Here is a 19,994-nt window from a genome sequence, read left to right as displayed (position 1 = left end):
ATCCTTTGCCCTTTATCTGTGTCAGGCAAGTTGGAAGCTTTCCAAGGTGGTTTGCTAGGGGATGTAAGGAAGAAACAAATGGAAATAACTATTAGAAAAAGAGGATAATAAAAACAGTCATCCATGAGTAGAGTATTCAGACAATTACTTTAAACTCCATCCTCCTGCCCGGTGCCCCTGCTTGGACATATGGACCCTGCGAATGTCTGACGGACTCTCCTCCCTCGACTCTGTCTGTTCTCCAAATGTAGACATGGGCAGGGCTCCAAGAAGAGGCTGTGACGTGGAGTCACTATTTCCTCTTTATTCATCAAGTTCCCTCTAACGGTTAAATCATTCTGGCCTCTAAGCTTCAGGCTCTTACAGGTGGTGCCTCAGGTAGGAAGCCACCTCTGGTGGCCAGGACTTTCTTTGGGATGGGGAGATTTGGTTTGACTGTGTTTTAGAAAATGCATCCATTTCTCTGGGATCTGAAGATTTCTGCTCAATTGGCTTTCTGCCTCCTCCCTTGTGATCATATATTCAATTCTGACTTTATATGTGGCTGGTGGCTGTCTTTGGTGACAAGGAGGCATAGCCTTCTCACCTCCTTTGCAAGGAAGAGGCTTATACCTCCCCAATGTGATGTTTACTGCTTTGCTCTAAGACTTTGTTTTCTGGGAAACTGCAATACTGGCAGAAAAGATTGTGCTAAAGGGTGTGGATCTGAATGAACATACAGAACCTCAGGCCTGGAAACAACTCAGGGGTCATTGACTCTGCCTCCCTCAATTTGCAGAGGAGACCACTGAAATTTAGAGAGGTAAATGGGCCCTCTCAAGGTCACACACCTTATCCATGATAGAATCAGGACCGGATGCAAGGTATCCTTATTTCCAGTCTTGGTAACTTTCCAAAGGTTTTCAGACTGTTCTCTGACTAGGCCTGGGGGTTGGGGGAGCCTCCTCTCTAGCAGCAGTCTGGGTAGAGGGAGCACCACAGCTTCCCTCTCCAGGAGATGAGGCTTGATTTGTTTTACATTCTGGGCTTCTGTTAAGATTTTGCTTCAACAAAGTGTTTCACCATTTAAAATGATACTCGAAAACTGCTGAATGTTCCTGTGGATGTTTAGGAGGTGATTTCAGGGACCAAGATGGGGATTGCTCTCAAAAGCTTATACTTCCTTTAGACAGAGAACCAAACATTTATTGCTTCTTTAGGGAGAAGGCTTCAAATGCACTTTAATGCTTCATTATTATCATTTCTTTCCCTCAGTAGATTTTAAGAAGGTTAAACAGAATCAGGAATAACACAGGAGGGGAAATAACATAGAAAAGGATATCTGGGGACAGGTGTGCCTCCTTCCATTTTGCTTAATGCTGGCTCCTCCCAAATGTCCAGGACTAACCTGGTCCTCCCATCTGAGTGCACAGACATGGCTGAGGATATAGAAGGCCAAAGAAAGGACAGAGGTGGAATTATAGATAGAGTTGAAGTAGGTGTAGGGCCGACCAGTGACCAAGGTTTTTTCCCCGTAGTTCATCTCATTCCACACTCAGATAAGGAGTTACGGAAGGTTGACCACATTGCCAGGTAGCACTGACCTCTAAAGAAATCCAAGAAGGAAGCAAGGAAGGGATCTCTGGCTGCCAAAGCAACAGGGAGGCAAAAAATATCCCAGTAACTGTTCTCACATCCTTGATGAGAGCAACTTGAATCTGAGTTACAAATCACAATTTTTCCTAATCTTTCAACTAGATCAAATCATGAATTACGTCATGGAGACTTCATCCTGGAATGATATGGATTGGTGGGATGTCTTTGGTGGTATGAATTTCACCGGCACACCACCCACAGAATTATATTATAGCCCCTGCCACTTGGACACTGAGACCCTCAACAAGTACACTGTGGTAGTCATCTATGCCCTGGTCTTCCTGCTGAGCCTGCTGGGAAACTCCCTGGTGATGCTGGTCATCTTATACAGCCGGATCAGCCGCTCTGTCACCGACGTCTACCTGCTGAACCTGGCCCTGGCTGACCTGCTCTTCGCCCTGACCTTGCCGATCTGGGCTGCCTCTAAGGCAAAGGGCTGGATCTTTGGCACACCACTGTGCAAGGTGGTCTCGCTCCTGAAGGAAGTCAACTTCTACAGTGGTATTCTACTGCTGGCCTGTATCAGTGTGGACCGCTACCTGGCCATTGTGCATGCCACACGCACACTGACTCAGAAGCGGCACTGGGTCAAGTTCATATGCTTAGGCATCTGGATTCTATCCTTGATCTTGTCCCTGCCCCTGTTCATCTTCCGTGAGGCCTATCAACCACCTTTATCCAGCCCAGTCTGCTACGAGCAACTGGGTGTCAATACAACAAAATGGCGCATGGTGATGCGGGTCCTGCCCCAGACCTTTGGCTTCCTCGTGCCCCTGCTGGTCATGCTGTTCTGCTATGGGTTCACCCTGCGCACGCTGTTTCAGGCCCACATGGGGCAGAAGCACCGGGCCATGCGGGTCATCTTTGCTGTTGTGCTCGTCTTCCTGCTCTGCTGGCTACCCTACAATCTGGTCCTGGTCACAGACACCCTCATGAGGCTCCGGGTCATCGAGGAGACCTGTCAACGCCGAAATGACATTGGCCGAGCCCTGGATGCCACCGAGATTCTGGGCTTCTTCCACAGCTGTCTCAATCCCTTCATCTATGTCTTCATTGGCCAGAAGTTTCGCCATGGACTCCTCAGGATCATGGCCACCCATGGCCTGATCAGCAAGGAATTCCTGGCCAAGGAGGGCAAGCCTTCCTTTGTTGGATCTTCTTCAAGGAACACTTCTACTACGATCTAAGACCCCCACCCCTGCTGCAGCCCCACAGGGCTCCTTCCCTCCTGTCAACACCCAAGACTCATGTCCATTGGCTATTCACAGTCTCTGTGTCAGGACAGCCCCCCACTGAGGGCACAGGAAGTTGCTGAGGCCACAACCTTACCAGGACCCATTGTGTGGTTGAGAAAGCCTGCCCTGAAGCCTCACCCCTCGCTGTAATTACTATGTCATCTGTGGGAGCTCTGTCCATCCTACCACTGAGCCCATAGCACTCTGTTCTCAGAGACATTTCAAAAACATGCTTTGAAGTGAGTTCAAAAAGTTCCCAGCCTTGGGAGCCATCAGTGGCAAACACCACAGTTATTTCCCCAAGTCTCCCTTTCCTTGCTTGCTAGCAAAGTCTGCTTCCCTTGAGAGAGGCCGAAAATGATATATGCCTCCATGACTTCTTTAAGCTAGGAGTGGCCATATTCCCCAGTTCTGAGTAGGAAGACTTACAGGCAAGTGTGTGCTGGTTAACCAGTCCCCTAGGGAGACAAAATGTCCTGCCTTGTAGCATTTGCTAAGTTCCGTGTTATATCTGCTCCCACCGTGGCAATTCAAGGGTGGTGGTGTTTAGCAACCAGCTAACAAAATTCTAGAAAACATAATAATCTGCATTGTGCAAAACATTGCTTAAGAGGAAGTCTGCTGGGGCCAGGGGACTCCTGGAAGATACTCCTGATTAAAAAAAAAGAGAAACACACCTTCTTGGATCTTGCCTTTGAATGTGGTTATCATATATGATGTGTGGTATAGAATATGACGTGGGACAGCATTTTTGTGACTATGAGGCAAAAAGCCTAATACGTTTAGGCTGATGGAGCCAAAGGATAAAAAGAAGCTGAGAATAAAGAGCCCAGAAATAAACCTAAGCATAAATGATCAAATGATTTGCATAAATGATCAAATGATTTTCAACAATGGTGCCAAGACTATTCAACGGGGAAGGGATAGTCTTTCAACAAATGATGCTGAGAAAATTAGAAATCCATTAGAAATGCATAAAAATGAAATTGGTCCTGGCTGGTGTGACTCAATGGATTGAGCACCAGCCTGAGAACCAAAGGGTTGCTGGTTCAATTCCCAGTCAGGGCACGTGCCTGGGTTGTGGGCCAGGCCCCCAATAGGGGGCGTGTGAGAAGCAACCACACATTGATGTTTCTCTCCCAGTCTTTCTCCTCCCCATCCACTCTGTTTAAAAATAAATAAAGTTAAAAAAATATGAAATTGACCTTTTACCTTATACCATGTACAAAAATTAGCCCAAAATGGATTGAAGACCTAAACGCGAGAGCTAAAATTATTAGACTCTTAGAAGAAAATGTAAGGGAAAAGCTTTATTTGGTTTGAAGTTGGGGATGGAATGAGCTTCAGGAATGGGGTTTAGGTCAAGGTTGAGATTGTGATCCGAGGTGGAGGTTAGAGGGAGATGTGGTGGCGGTGGGGAGCCGGGGTGGCGTAACAGCTTGGGCTAAGGTTAAGGGTCAGAGTATAGGGAGAGATCCAGAAGTAGGAAAGGTTAGTAGTGATGTGAGTGAGATGTAGGGAGTTCCAGATGGCATTGGGACCAGATAAGGAGGGAGGCTTAGGAATGGGATGGATGTGGAGGTGTAGTGAGTCTCAGGGAGGGGTGTTAGAGTGAGTAGCTGGGATGGGTTAGTGGCTACAACAGTAGCCACTGCTATTTAGTCCAGTCAGTGGCTGGAACAAAAAGTCATCACTGGTAGGGTCACCATCTTCTGTGGAGCATTTTCTAAAATGTGGCCAGGAAGGAGGTACTTCTGCCTGCCCAGCTTGAGACTCCAAATTGGTTGGTGAGGAAGGAGTTAGGGGCCCAAGCCCTAAGAGATGGATCTGATTAAGGAGAGAAGACAGAAGAATGCACAAAGAATCCAGGGAGGAAAGCTGGGAACGGGGCCTGGGAACCTCCCCTTCCTTTCCTTCCCTCCCCTAAGACCTTTCCTACCTCTTCTACTGTAACCCCCAAAGTTCATCTTCCTCCACCTCAAAGCCAACTCCATCATGGGCTTCAGTAAGTTAATAAGGATCTATATTGGGTCTGGGGAAATACAAATGACTAATACACATTGGAAAAAAATGCTTGGCCTCATTAGTAACTTGGGATGTGGGAATCAAACAGCAATAAGATGACTTGGAAATGTTTTAACAGGAGAGGAATGGAGTCGGACTGTCTTCAAACAAGTGTACCATTGTTCTGTTAGATTTGTTAATGTAGTGTGTAGTTCTCTGGGTATGGCTCAAGATATAAACGATTTGGATTTTGGATCTGTAAAAATGCAAGGATTATGGTACTGAAATAGCATGGTGTATTGAAATATCAAAGACTGGCATTTTGATCACCAGATAGGGTAAGGGTTAGATATCTGGTGAAAGTCAAGGAGAAAGTTCACCTTGGGGAGCAGCTAAATATTCAGGGTGGTGCCGAGATCAGGGATGGGATGCATCTTAGGAGAGCAGTGGGCGTCAGAGATGGCAGAGAGTTTGGGACACTTACAGATGTAGCTGTGAACAAAACTAATGTCATTTCTGTGTCCCAGATTTTTTCCATCTTTAAGTTTTAATGTTGTGACCTTTAACCAACCTTACTGTCATCAGCAAGCGTGTCTGTTCATTAAACTTACACAGTGCAGCCTTAAATATTTTTGTTAGTAAGAGTGGGAATGGCTGATAACGGAGTCAAATATAAACACTGAAATGATAATATCTATGATAAACAATCATCTATCACAAGACCACCAGGAGGTATGACTCCTAGTGTGTACCTTATTCTTTGTCCCTTTGTCTTGTCCACCATTAGTCCTTAAGTTACACTAGAAAAAAATACTGTAACAGCGGTCTGTTAGTGGAGAATAATCTCTGCAGATTGCTGGGTTGCCTGTCTGCTCCAACCCCACATCACTGTAAGGAAATTACTCTATAATAAATTGTTATATTCTATGGAGTTGCCTGCATCATTTTTTGGTCTTAACGTACTTTCGTGTTAAGGTGGCCATTACACCTCTGCCCTACCATCAAACAGGTAGGACTGGGGTTAAGGACAAGCTGAACATCAAGGACAGGGTTGTTGGGGGTGGGGGTGGGATGTGAATGTATGTTCTGCACAATGCTTGCTGATTTTAAAAACTGAAAATTGGTTTTGTAGGCTTAGTTAAAATGCTCCAGCCTCTAAATAATTATATTGAAATATACTGTTTTCCTGTATGTTAGCTCCCCTCTGACCAACCTCAGCCCCTCAGCATCCCTTGTCCCCTTATCTTAGTGGATCATTCTTAATAGTTTCAGCAAAATAATGATAATCTGGATTTCATCCCATAGAGGCTTAAGATCTTCTCTTTCCCAGCAACTTGCATTTTAAGTAGGTCTTCCAGAGGCTGAAAAATCTCATAGGTGCAGATGAGATAAAATGATCATCTCCTCTTTGGTCTAAGGGTCTTCCCAAAGGTGACCAAGAAATTGTAACGGAATACAGCCTTTTGCTGTCTCCACGCAGAGGTTGGAGGGGCCGAAGATCTCTCAGTCTGACCCAGAAAGCTACAAGTAAAGTAGTTAAGAGTGCAGTTCTGACCTCCAATGATTTTATTCATTTTGGCATTATTTTAAATTTTTTAAATTTTTTTAACATTGATTTTTAGAGAGAGAGAGAAACATTAATTTGTTGTTCCACTTATTTACACGTTCATTGGCTGCTTCTTGTATGTGCTCCGAATGCGGACACAACCCACGACTTTGGTGTGTGTGGAGCATGCTCTAATCAGCTGAGTTACCCTGCCAGGGCCCATACTGACATTGTTTTAAATTTTATTATTTATTTTTAGAGAGAGAGGAATGGAGGCAGAGAGGGGGAGAAAGATGGATGTGTGAGAGATACATCAATTGGTTGTCTCTTGCATGCCCCCAACCGAGGACCTGGCCCACAACCCAGGCACATGCCCTGACTGGGAATCAAACTGGCGGCCTTTCTGTTTGTAGGCTGGTGCTGAAGCCACTGAGCCACATGAACCAGGGCTGGCATTCTGCTTTTAAATTCAAGATATTTCTTCTAACCTTGAGGGTAGAAATGAATTAAAGAATAAAAAATAAATGGAATATGTTAACTTAGACTTTCTAAAATTAGTCTTTCTTTTTTGTCAAAGTATTTCAGGTGCATTGTTTAGTTTTTATAAATATAGCTTATAATAAAAATCAGGAGCATCCCTCCTGCCACACTCCCTACAGGCAAATGCAACAACTTTCAGCTGTCATAGCTGCTTTCTCTAATAGTGGTCCACATATTTCTAAATACCATGCTTATACTGCTCTTGATTTCCCCCCAGTTTTAGATACCTATTGACTTTCTAGTTTGGCTTCTGAAGATATACCACTCTCCAGACTCTCTCCTGCTTTTACCCCTGTCCAGCAAACACCAGTGCTGCCCTCCCCGCTCCCTCCGCCCCATACACTCCCTTCTCCCAGAACATAGATACCATACATTTTGGTTAAATCAACATTCAATGTTTTTGTTTATAATGATTATGTAAAAACTTATTCATGGTTAGGTACAATGTTTACGTTTCCTTTTTTTGTACAAGTTTTGTTTAACAATAGAATTTTTCCATGTACTTTTCATTATTTCAGTCCGAAATGTCTTCCTTAATGCATTCACATTCATCGGACAATCTATTAATCTTTTTTCTTTCCTGGAGACCTCTCTCCTTCATAGTCATGTTGCAATCTGGACAGATTACTCTCCCAGTTTGTTCCTTTTTTTCTAAATTGCTTTAACTATATTTCCACATAAAATTTAAAATTTTCTTGTCAATTTCTAGAAAATATCCTACTAGGATTTTGTTTTGGATTATGTTGACTCTATAGATCAATTTGGATAAAATTAACATCTCAAGAATATTGAGTCTTCCAACTTATGAGCATAGTTCTTCAATTATTTAAGTATTTTCTAATTTATCTTGGAAATGTTTTATAGTTTCCAGTACATAGATTTTGTACTTATGTTATTCAATTTATCCCTTAGTATTTATTTTATGGTTATTTGATGCTGTTATAAATGGTATTAAACAAAGGTTTTTTTTGGTTTTTTCCTTACTAGCATATGGACATACAATTGAGTTGTATATATTGACCTAGTATCCTGGGACCTTAGTAAATCCAATCATTAGTTCTAGTAGTTTTATTTTTAAAGATTCTTTTGGAATTTATGTGTGCACAATTAAGACACTGAGAACAAAGGCAGTTGATTCCTTCCTTTTCTTTATGTCTCTTATTTATTTTTCTTGCCTTATTTCACTGGCTAGGACCTCTAGTACCAGGCTGAATAGAAGTTGTGAGAGTGGACATTCTTACTGTGTTCTGATTCTCAGGGGTAAAGCATTCAATCTTTCTCTATTAAATATGATGTAAGCTAAAGTGTTTCTATAGGGATGCTTTGTCAGGTTGGGGAAGTCTCTTTCATGAATGAGTGTTAAATATTCCTCTTTATTTAAGGGCCTGGGCTCGGGAGCCAGACTACTACTGATTACAGGCTTTGTGACAAAGGGCAGATTACTTAACCTCCCTTGACCATTTTGTAAAATGTGGGTAATAGTAATGCTTTGCTAATTCCTATGAGGATTAAATTAAATGAGTACACACACACACACACACAAGACATTTAAAAGAATGCCTATCATACAGTAGGTACTATATAAATGTTAGCTATCATTCTTTTAGTTTATCCCCTTATTTTGCTGGATTATTGGACTTTGATGAGGAAATATGTATAGGAGATAACATTTTGGAGAACCTGAATTTCCAAAAAAGCCTTGACTCTACTCTCATACTTGATTGGTGTTTTGGATGAGTACTGAATTCTAGGTTGGAGTTTATTTTCCTTCAGAATTTTGTAGGTTCTTTTAATTTCTTGTAGCTTCTAGGGCTGCTGGACTTCTCATGCTGTACTAATCATTGATCTATTGTATGTAATCGTATTTCCTCTTAGAAGCTTTTAGGATATTCTCTTTATCTTTTTAGTTTTAGAATGCATAATAACCTGCCTTTTGTTTTTTTCTTTCATTCATTTTGCTGGGTACCTAGTAAAGCCTTTTAATCTGGAAACTCCGGTACTGTGAAATTTTCTTGTATTATTTCTTTGCTATCCTTTGTTTTCTCTATTCTCTTTTTCTAGGATTTCTCTTATTTGGGTGTTAACCCCCCAAATTGAGTCTCTCATATTCTATCACTTTCTGCCTATTTTTCAATATTTTTATCTTTCCACTTCCCATGAGTTTACCCTTACTTTTTATCTCCTAGATCTTTCATTGGAATTTAAAGTTTCTGCTGTCACATTTTAAATTTCCAATGGGCTTTTTTCCCTGTTCCTTAATATTCACTTTTGTGGTCCCTCTTTCTTGTCTCATAGATGCAACATTTTCTCATACCTTTCTGAAGGTATTATTAATTTTTTTGAAGATTTTGTTCTTTCCATTGTCTCTGGTTTTTTTTCTTCTGGTCTGATAACTCAGTTACCACTTTATATCTATTTTCTGACTTTCATTAAAAAAATCTCTTATCTTTTATTTTCTCTCCCATTTCTTTGTTTTTGTATCATGTGGGATTATGCCTTATAAATACATTGTGCCATTTTCAGTGATTTTGAAAGGGATCCAAGGTAAAACCATTCTTCTGCCCTGGCAGGTGTGGCTCAGTGGATTGAGCGCAGGACTGAGAACCAAGGGGTGGTGGGTTCGATTCCCAGTTGGGGCACATGCCTAGGTTGTGGGCCAGGTCCCCAATGGGGGGTGTGTGAGAGGCAGCCACACATTGATGTTTTTCTCCCTCTCTTTCTTCCTCTCTTCTTCTCTGTCTAAAAATAAATAAATAAAATCTTTAAAAAAAACCAAAACAAAACCACTCTTCCAATCCTCCATTTTTTGATATGAAATTATCCTGGAATAAAAAAAATGCTTACTTTAAAGTCACATTCAGATTGCTCTATTATCTTTAGTTACTCAAGTGTGAATTCTCCCATTTGTTGTATCAGCTGACTATTGATTGTAGTGGTTGTCAGTTCTCTATAATATTTGATTGTGAGCTCATCTTTGAAGAGTCTGTTTTCATGGGAGCCTTGCATGCGTCCTGGGTTACGAAGGGGCCGTGGCTTGGCTGTCCTTGCTGGGCTCTACTGAGTCACACGGTGCAGAGCATTTTATGTTATTGTCCTTGTTATCTGGTCCCGGGTTTCCACACCATTCCAGAGGGTGGATTGGGGTCTCACCACTTGCTATTCAGGCTTGGGATTTTGAGCTATTGCTCAGGTGGCCCTCTTCTCCTCTTTCCCTCATAGTCTAGGGCAGGCAGCTCACTTGAGGGTCATGTCTCAAAGCTGAAGGTGTTTTCTAGCTCCAGTCAAGGGTGGGCCAGCTCTTTCCTAGTTTCTGGTTTTTGCGGAAATCCAGTTCCAGTTCTTAGCTATGCATGGGATCTGTAGACCCATTGGTGTTACCATCCCAATCCTAGACCAGTTCTAGTGTCCTCTTGTGTCCCTGTGGCTTCAACACCTGCACTGCTCCATGATAAGTCAATACATTTTTAAGTTTACCTTTTATTTCTGGCCCTTAGAGATCTTGAGCTCTCTTTTCTATCTCTCTCTTTGCTTTTATCTCAGATATTTATTTAAAAATTAAAAATATATGATATCTAACATTTCTGTGTATGGTGTGTGTATATGTGTTGTTGCTTCCCATCCTCCTCAGTCCACCGTTATGACAGGATGTCAGTAACAATTCAAATAAAAGAAAACAGTTTCCATTCCTGTTCTTTGTTTCCTTTCTTTAAAGATAAGCATCGTTAAAACTTTCTCCCAGTGAATTTTTTAAAAAGGTTTTATTGTATAGAGAGGGGAAGGGAGGGAGAAAGAGAGGGAGAAAAACATTAATGTATGGTTGCCTCTTGTGCTCCCCCTACTGGGGACCTGGCCTACAACCCAGGTATGTGTCCTGACTGGGAATCGAACTGGTGGCCCTTTGCTTCACAGCCCAGCACTCAATCCACTTAAATGTCAACCTGAAGGACATATTAACCAGGTTTCTAGTTAACTGACAGTGTGTATGTGTGTGTTGTGTATGTGTGTGTGCATGCACATGTGTGTGTTAGAAGTGAATGACCCCATGTTATCTCAGACTTAGCACCCATTAAATGTATTGGGGCAAAAACATCATACAAGTTTCAAGTGTACATTCTATAACACATTATCTGTATAGTGCATTGTGTACTCACCACCTGAAATCTAGTCTCCTTCCATCACCATCTATTTGACCCCCTTTATTCTCTTCATTTTCCTCCACCCCTGCTCCCCTCTGGTAATCTTCATAATGTTAGAAACCCCTTATTTTATCCAGGTTTAGATCAATGGTGTGGGAGAAGTAAGATCTAGAAGGTGAGTGGGAAGATACCTCTGAAGAAATGCAGTCACTTCCGAAATGGGAAGAAATTCTATTGCTCAACAGAAACCTATGGGGCCACATCCGTACCTCTCTTGGTTCCTAAATTGTAAACAACAAAGCTGTCTTCCTGAAAGAGAGCTGGCTTGGCTCCAACTTTGAAAGTGTTGAGGATGGAGGGAGGCTGAGCAAGTAAGGCCCGAGGGTAATGCAGCGTGGGGCTCTCTGCTTTGCCAGCATCCTTGGCCCTCCTCTTGGCTGGGATCCTGATGATACTCAGCAGGTACTGTCCCTGTTTGTATTCCCCAAGGCATTTAGAAAACATATGTTAATAAGAATCACATAACCAGTTCACCGATTATGCATCAAATGCCTACTATGTATCCAACTTGTGCTAGACCCTTAAAACAAGAGCAGGTATTATAGAAACGAAACATAGGGGGCAAAGGAAACTTGTGAATTATGGATATGTGAGGAGTTGATGAAATTTCCTGTGCATCAGGGTGACTGGGACAAGGAGATCTATCTGGGGGTCCTAGTGCACTACAAGCTGGACCTGAAGATTTGGAAAAATGCTTCCAATTAAATAAAAGAAAGACAAGAAAGACTTAGTAGCTCTGTGACCTTAAATATTCACTTCGGCTTTCTGAACCTCAGTTTCCTCTTCCATGAAATGAAGTTTCGTTAGGAAGCTCCAGTTCTGAGAAGAGATGCTCTAAATTTAAGAATCTACTGAGATGTACAAATAGGGCTTTAGCTCTGTGAGTATTTAACATGAAATTCTACCTTTGCTCAGATCACAATTTTAGTAGTTAGGTGCTCCAAAGGAGGCCACTTCTTAGTGTGCTTTTTCCAGACGGTTACTGACCAGGTCTAACATGAGGAGTTTCTGAGCGGACTCCCTCGTTCCCGCTTTCCTCTCCTTCCTCCCTTCTCACCCTCCAGTACCTTCCTACCTCATCTGGGAGCAGTTCAGTTCTTTGAGGGTAAGCAGGGCCCTTGGAAAAAGAGGCAAATACCCCTGAGTGAGGGGAATACTTTTCTTTCAGTCACTAACCCTACAATGAGAATGGGTTTCTGAAATTGTTCTCTTGCACAGAAAATCTTCTTTTTCTGAGCCTTCAAGGTCATGAGCAAATTTGCATGCTACAATCCAACACATCAGCTTAACCGCTCACTCACAGATGTGTCTGCTGATAGTTGAAGACCTAATATGTGCCAGGCACTGTGAAAAACACTTTTTACTGAATAATTGAAATGAATAATTAATTATAATTGAAATGAATAATTCATTTCAATTTTAATGAAATGAATTATTTCATTTAATGCTCACCAAGACCTTATGGTGGGGAATTGTTATTATCCCTATTTTATAGATGAGGAATATAAGGCCAAGGAGATTAGTGCCCTGCCCAAGGTAACACAGCAACATGGAAGCGGCAAAACTGCAGCTCAGATCAAGGACTAGGTACTTTCAGAGTCTGAGCTCACAACTGGTCATGATACATGGACCAGCACTGAGGTGTGGTGTGAGGGCCATGGGGGCTTTGACTCAGGCTGCGTCTTGGTTTATCCTGACTCATATGACCTTGAGCAAGAAACTTCTCTGAACCCCTGTCTCTTTGGAGGGATGATAGTCTTAGAAGCTTGTCAAGATTCAAGGTAATGTATGCCAGGCTCTTGGAATCAACTAGGGCCTTGACAAATGGCAGACATTATTGTTAGAGCAGAGAGTCTTGGGAAGGTGAGTCAGTTGAGGTACAGACAAGGAACCCCAAGTCTTCCAACTTTAATGGCAAAGCTTCCTGCGTGAAGTAACAGGGTCAGGGAGCTAATAGGAGAGTTGGGATATGTGACTTTCAAAGGTCTTAGGGCTGCTCTGAGATGGAAAGACAGCTTGGAAAGGGGTCAGTGGTCTTTCTCAATGTTCCTGCAACACGCATTTTTTTCTCTCTTTCCTGATCATTCTCATTAGCATACAAGCTTTCATCTTAAAATAACTTTCCCTAGATCCCACATCCCGGTCAGCAATGGCCCTATATCTTTGCTCCACTTTGCAGCTGAGGTCTGAGTCTTATTGCTCAAAGGAAGGGAGATGAATGCCATTTAGCAGAGTCTCAGCTGGAACCTGACCTTGGCCCACTTGGGGGTTCAAGTCAGGGTAAAAGAATGGGAGATGAAGGTCCTTTAGGGAATGAGTTCATCCCTCTGGGGAAAGAGGAAAGCCCACAGGTCTGATTCAGAGTGGGGGCAATGAGAGCGGGCTCTGTGGTTAAGACCAGCCTGAGGGTCAGGGAGATGGGGCTGGGAGTGAAAATGGAAAAAGCTGGGAGATTTTGGCCATGCAAACAAAAGACACATGTTCCATCTCAGGTGGATGGGCTGGAATGAGCAGGGGGCGAGGGCCAGCTCGGCAAGAAAGCCCAGGAGCTTCAAGGCAGCAGGTGGGCAGAAGGTCCCTGAGAGGTTTCCTGAGGTGCTGAACCCCGGCTTGCTCACTGGGTGCACATACACTAGTTGTAAACAAGGGACTCAACAGGAGAAGGATGGTCAGACTTCCCTCCCACAAGGAGCGAAGGAGAATGCTGTTTTCCTACTCGCCACACTTCCTCTTTCTGCTTTATTTTTTATTTTTTTATTGTAGTTTTTCCCCATTACCAGTTAGTCCCCTTATACCACCCTCCCCAACCCCCACAAGAACCTCACTGTTGTCCATGTCTATAAGTCCTTCCTCCTTCTGAAAGATCTATTTTCCTTGGGCTCCTGCTCTCCACCTGCCTCTCTGCCTTCTTTGCAGTCTCCTCAGAAGGCTCCTCTTCCTCTCTCAGTGCCTTCAATGCTGACATTCTTTCAGATCCTGTTCTCCCTCTTTTTCTGCCCTTTCCCTATTATCTGCTTTCCCTGGACAATGTTATCTACTCCTGTGACTTCAATGATCTGCCCTCTCTGGGAGCATGTTCTCTAAAAGTGTGTTTCGAGGTTAGCCATTTTCCCTGGACTTCCACAGCTGGCTTCTGCAGTGCACGTTGGCACACCTACTCGTGCCCTTACCATACATCTAAAATCAAAGCTGCTGTTTTCTGCCCCAAACCTGCTTTCTTTTAACCATTTGCTCAAGCTGTAGGTTGAAAATTCTTTTAGATACTTTCCCCTTTTTTCACTGCCTACCAGTTAGTAACCAAGTACTGGTGGTTTGCCCTTAAAAATTTCTTAAACTCACCCCCTTCTCTCCACCTCCATTGTCATTACTTTGCCCAGGCGCTCACCACTTCTGCTATAACCTCCTGATTAGACTCCTGCCGTGGGCCTCTACTACTCAGGGAGCAATCTGACGGCATTACTTATCTGCTGAAAGCTCCCAATACCTGTGGTATAAATTTCCAACATTTTAGCACAGGACTCAAGGCCTTCTGAAATTTGGCCTTGTCTATTGGCCCAGTCCTGTCTCATCCCCATATCTAGAATGGCCTTGTTTTGACCATACGGAATTCCTTTAATTTCTTCTAATACATCATGTTGTCTGCCTTAGTCTGGTTTTCTTTGGTTGTAAGTAACAGAAACCTGCTTTAAAGAGGTCAAAGCCTAAAGGGAATTTAGTGGAAGGATCCAGGGGTGGACCCCTAACAGTCATGAGCTTCCAAGAGGGACTGGGACCAGGAGCAGCACGGTGGTTCCTTTCTTGGGCTCTCTCTTTGGGGGCCACTGATTCTTTTTTTTTTAAAGATTTTATTTATTTATTTTTAGAGAGAGGGAAAGGGAGGGAGAAAGAGAGGGAGAGAAACATTGATATGAGAAAGAAACAGTGATTGGTTGCATCTCGTACTTGCCCCAGTTGGGGATTGGCCCCGCAACCCAGGCATGTGCCCTGACTGGGAATCAAACTGGTCAGCTTTTGTTTTGTGGGACAGTGCCCAACCAACTGAGCCGCACCACTCAGGGCAATAGCTAACATTCATCGAGATCTTACCATGCTCTATTACTGGGCTTAGTGTTTTGTATGTATTAACTAACTAATCTAATCCTTAAAACTACTCTATGAGGCTGGTTCTATACTCAGCCCATTTTACAGAGGAGAAAATGGAGGCACAAGAGTTTAACCAGAGTTGGGATGTGCATATAGGGATCTGGCTCCAGGGCCTGTACCCTCACCACTTTGCTAACCCACCTTAAGGTACTGTAGGGTGCTTTCCTTTCAATGCTTATCTGTTAGTGGTTGCTATTTAAATTATGCCTTGTTTAACCAAGATTTTGCAGAGTTTTTCTTTTAACACATTCTTTATGTTTTTAGGTAAAAATAATCTCTCTGTTCCCTATAAAAACCATATTTAGAATTTCAATTTCCCCATTTCCTCACTAACATTGGTACAATTAAAATATGTAACATTTTCTAATTTGCTGGATAAAAAAATGTATCTCAAAGATGAATAAGTTCTAGAGATCTGCTGAACAACCTAGTGCCTATAATTAGGAACATGGTATTGTGCACTTAAAAAATTGTGCGGAGGATAGAGCTCATGTTAAGTGTTTTTATAACAAAAGGCAAATCCAAAAAACAAAACCAAAAACACCAGGGGGCACAAGGAAACTTTTGGAGGTGATGGATATGTTTATTATCTTGATTATTGAGATGGTATTATGCATTCATTCATATGTCCAAACTCATCAAATTGTGCCCATTAAATACCTGTAGTTATTTTTGTTGTGTCAATTACACCTCAACAATGCTGTTAAAAATGGAAAACAAGAAAACAAACTCTCTGTATGGTTGTACGGCTTCTTGGCATTAAGATCTCTTGCATGAGGCTCTTATCATGTCCATATTCACCACTGAACCAGCTCTAAGTGTCTACCTGCTTCATGTGATGGATGAGAACATATGAATAAATGAAGGAGTAGCTTCAGGACTATTCTGTTGGTTTCTATTTTTGGGTTTCTTCCCCACCTCCCCTCCCCCCTGAATCTCTATCTACAGGTACTGGAATTAAAAGGTCATGGGCACAATCTTATGGGTCCTGCCATCCATCCCAGGGGCCAGTCCAGCGACTTGAGCAGAGGTTCTTGGTGTAGGGAAAAGGGCAATGAATGGGGACACTGGAGACCAGGGTCTAGCACTACTTGTGTCACTCGTAGTTTAAGACCTGTTGGCAAGTGTCCACCTGCTCTGGGCCTCAAGTCACTTGCCTTGAGGTCAAAGGGGAGGTCAGTCTAGCAGTAGATCTTGTAAGCTGTCTTCTACCCGGACAGTCTAGATTTAGGTGAAGCAGTTCAGAGCCACCACTCATAGATGGGCAGGTTTGACACTATACAGCTTAAGAGGGTGCCATTGTGTAGAGTACAATGTGGCTAACACACTCAGTATCTGTACATGCCCTAAGCTGAATTAGCAGAATCTTTCCTTAAACAGAGGGTTTTTGTGCAACCCTGACCCTGGTCCTAGGGGCTACTATGACATGGAGACCCTTGAGCCTTTCAGAAGCTCCCGGGGAGTCATGCTCATGCATTTTTGGCAATTGAGTTGGACCCTTGGGCAAGGTGACATGAGGCAGTGGGCAGCGGAGGTGTCCCAAGTGTCAGAGGTGTCTAAAGTGCCATAGCCAGCTGTATAGTCTAGTGTATTAAATCCCTTAGCACAATGATGAACATCTAAGAAAGTCCTCTGGAAATGCCAGTTGGTATTATTACTGTAGTAGAATAGAGACTACCTCGTGGGAATCAAGAATTTTACCCAACCTCTGGGGCGGCTTGGCATAGAGCCAGCTTTGATAGGAAGCTGGCCCTGTTGTTTAAGGCTAGGGAAACATGTCTGACACCAGACTTTGCAAGGCTCTGTTGGGAAATCAGTGGTGTGTCTGTCTTCTCCGGGAAGGTGCCTCGTGCCTGCCTGTGAAGAAGCTGGGGGAGGGGACAGTGATCTGTGCTCCTTCCCACAGCCCCTTGCCACCCCCTCTGTGTTCCATCTTGGGCACATGGACTCCTTGGGTCAGGAGTTGGGGGTGGTTTCTTAGAGATGGGAGGTGTACACATACACGAAGAGAAAGAGGAAATAGAACAGATACCGGTAAGGGAAAGAATCACCCTTAGAAACCTAATTCTAACAGGGCGTTTCTCGTCTCCGGTTCAGGCCACAAAAGTCAAGGGTTCTGGCTCAGTGGTTTTTAAACTTGGGTCTTGATCAGACTCATCTGGGGCTCCAGATTCCCAGAACCATTCAGATTCATTAGGACTGGGACTCTCACCTCAACCTTAAGCTGGGATGGTGAGGTGGAGACCTTCCATGAATTCTTCCAGACCCACTCTTTGCCTTTCTCTACCATGTCCTATGCCCTGGGAGGCTGACCAGTATGGACTGTCTCTGTGGATTCCCCTCTCCTCTGGTTTCTGAGCTCCACCAGTGGGAACCCTGGCAGGAGGTCAATGGGGGGCAGAAACTTCAAATCAGCGCATTTATGTTCCCAGCTCTGCCCCTAATGGTTGCTGGGGTTGGCTCCTGCCGGGCAGCCCTCATCACACAGCTTTCTCTCCAGGCTTCCATAATGGTTCTCTTATCTTGCTCCTTAGGTGTAGGAGAGAGTAACAGCTCCCAACAGTTGCTGGCCTTGGGGTGCTGCACCATTGCTTGTTACCTTCCCCAAACCTTTCCTACACTTTCATTAAAGGTCCCTTTATTCAATTCTCAGGAATTTGACAAAACTCTCTCCTTGCTCAGCTCCTGCATGCTATCTGGTTCCTCCCAGGACCCTGATCCATTCAGGGAGGGTCCATAAAGCTGCATTTTAAGCAAGGAGCTCATTTAACATGGAGCGCTTTACGATCTTTGGTGCTTCTTAGTTCTTTTTTGGCCCCTTAGTGCTTAACTCACTTGAGACTAAGCTGATGTTTTCAAAAGCTACTTTACCAGGAAATGAGGTTAAAAAAAAAGACTAATACTGTTCACTGAGGAAAATATAAAGGCGCAGAAGTGGGCACATCTGCAAAGCCCAATCTGCCTTCTGTAAGGACGTCTACACCTATGCTGGCCTGGAAGGGCCCATCCGCTGACAATCAGGCCTTAGTTCCCTCATTTTTGGAAAAATTCTGCCCCCACCTGATAGAAACAATGCAAAATGGTACAAATCAATCATGAATGTTACTCCATCCTTCAACTCTTCTCTTTAACAATAACTCCTTTTTTGTCCCCTTGGCACTGACTATGGAGGTGACGGCCATCTCTTACTTGGTATCATGGCTACCCTCAGACCCTTTGTGAAGCCCAAGATCATCAAAAAGAGGATCAAGAAGTTCATCCGGTACCAGTCAGACAGATACGTGAAAAGTAAGTGTAACTGGTGGAAAACCAGAGACATTGATGATGGAGTATGTAGAAGATTCAAAGGCCAGATCTTTTTTTTTTCTGCCTAGACAGTATTCTCTCCCTCTTGCTCTCTCAAAAGAGAGAGAACAGTCATTAATGGCAAATGGCAGTTACTGAAGCAACACCAAGAGCCGGCTTCACACTCAGGAGAAAACACTCCATCTCTTCCTCGTGGTTTTGGGTGTCCTACATGTTCAGAGAAACCTCTCTAGTAACAAACCATAGAAGTGATCCCTGAAAGTATAGTCTTTCAAGGGCCAGATCTTGATCCTCAACACTGGTTACAGGAGCAACAAGGAAACAAAGCCCATGCTGCCCAGTGGCTTTCGGAAGTTCCTGGTCCACAAAGTCAAGAAGCTTGAAGTGCTGTGTGGTAAGTCTTACTGTGCTGAGACTGCTCACAACGTCTCCTCCAAGAGCTGCAAAGCCATTGTGGACAGAGCAGCCCAGGTGGCCATCAGGGTCACCAACCCCAATGCCAGGCTACGCAGTGAGGAAAATGAATAGACAGCTCGGATGCACATTTGTATTTGTGTCAATAAAATTCTGCCAACCTCCTCCCCAAAACCAATACCTCCTTTTAACAGCTTGGTGTATATCCCCCCAGGTATTTTCCTGAGCATTTATAGCTCTCTATATATTATAATATTTTTACGCAAACGGATAAGCCATTTACTACACACGTTGATCTACTTTCCTTTTCACTCAACGCTATGTCTTGAAGATCTTTCCACATACATCCATGTAATGACCTCATTCTAAGATTCTTTTTTAAGTTTTATTGAGGTATAATTTATCTACTATATAGAGATCTGTTTTAAGTATACCATCTAATAAAAAAAAGTATACCATCTAATGATCTTTAGTAAATTTACAGACTTGTGCAACTATTATCACAATTCAGATTATGAATACTTTGCTGGCCCCTCAGAGAACCCTTATTCTTTGTAATCACTCTCTGCTCCCACCCCCAACCCTGGGTAACCACTCATCTGCTTTCTGTCTCCATAGATTTGTCTTTTCTGGATATTTATGTCAATTGAATCATATAATATGTGGTCTTCTATGGCTTCTTTCACTTAACATCATCTTTTAACTTGTGTTTACATCACTGCATTCTGCGCATGCCATGTGTGGAGGTACCTTTGTAGATAGCTAACCATTTCCCTGTCCGTGAATATTTAGGTTGTTTCTAAGCTTTGAGTTCTATAAATCATGGTGCCACCAATATCCTGTACACATTTGTCCACCTATGTGGGTTGTTTCTACAGGATGACCTTCTAGAAGTATAATTCCTGGATCAGAGGGTGTGTGTGTACGAGAATAGATATAATCCAATTGTCTTCTCTGAAGGTTGTACTTATTTCC

At 43.2% G+C, this 19,994-nt stretch overlaps 1 protein-coding gene, 1 non-coding gene and 1 pseudogene across 2 annotated transcripts; 2 read left to right on the top strand and 1 right to left on the bottom strand.

Annotated features, from left to right (window-relative positions):
• Nucleotides 1-319: 319 nt before the first annotated feature.
• On the top strand, nucleotides 320-5,752 carry CXCR1 (C-X-C motif chemokine receptor 1). The gene is made up of 2 exons (XM_024564121.3): nucleotides 320-378; nucleotides 1,738-5,752. The coding sequence occupies exon 2, from the start codon at nucleotides 1,746-1,748 to the stop codon at nucleotides 2,820-2,822; it is 1,077 nt and encodes a 358-aa protein (XP_024419889.3). The 5' UTR covers nucleotides 320-378; nucleotides 1,738-1,745; the 3' UTR covers nucleotides 2,823-5,752.
• A 12,732-nt stretch (nucleotides 5,753-18,484) lies between these two features.
• LOC112308067 (large ribosomal subunit protein eL32-like) lies at nucleotides 18,485-19,133 on the top strand (annotated as a pseudogene).
• On the bottom strand, nucleotides 18,665-18,876 carry LOC112308104 (small nucleolar RNA U3). Its single transcript, XR_002975112.1, has one exon. It is a non-coding gene; the product is annotated as a small nucleolar RNA U3 (small nucleolar RNA).
• Nucleotides 19,134-19,994: the final 861 nt, after the last annotated feature.

The sequence above is a fragment of the Desmodus rotundus genome, chromosome 2 (genome assembly GCF_022682495.2).
Source record: "Desmodus rotundus isolate HL8 chromosome 2, HLdesRot8A.1, whole genome shotgun sequence".
Taxonomy (NCBI): domain Eukaryota; kingdom Metazoa; phylum Chordata; class Mammalia; order Chiroptera; family Phyllostomidae; genus Desmodus; species Desmodus rotundus.
The sequence above is the reverse complement of the archived record's forward strand: the minus strand, read 5'-3'. Positions and strand labels throughout refer to the sequence as shown.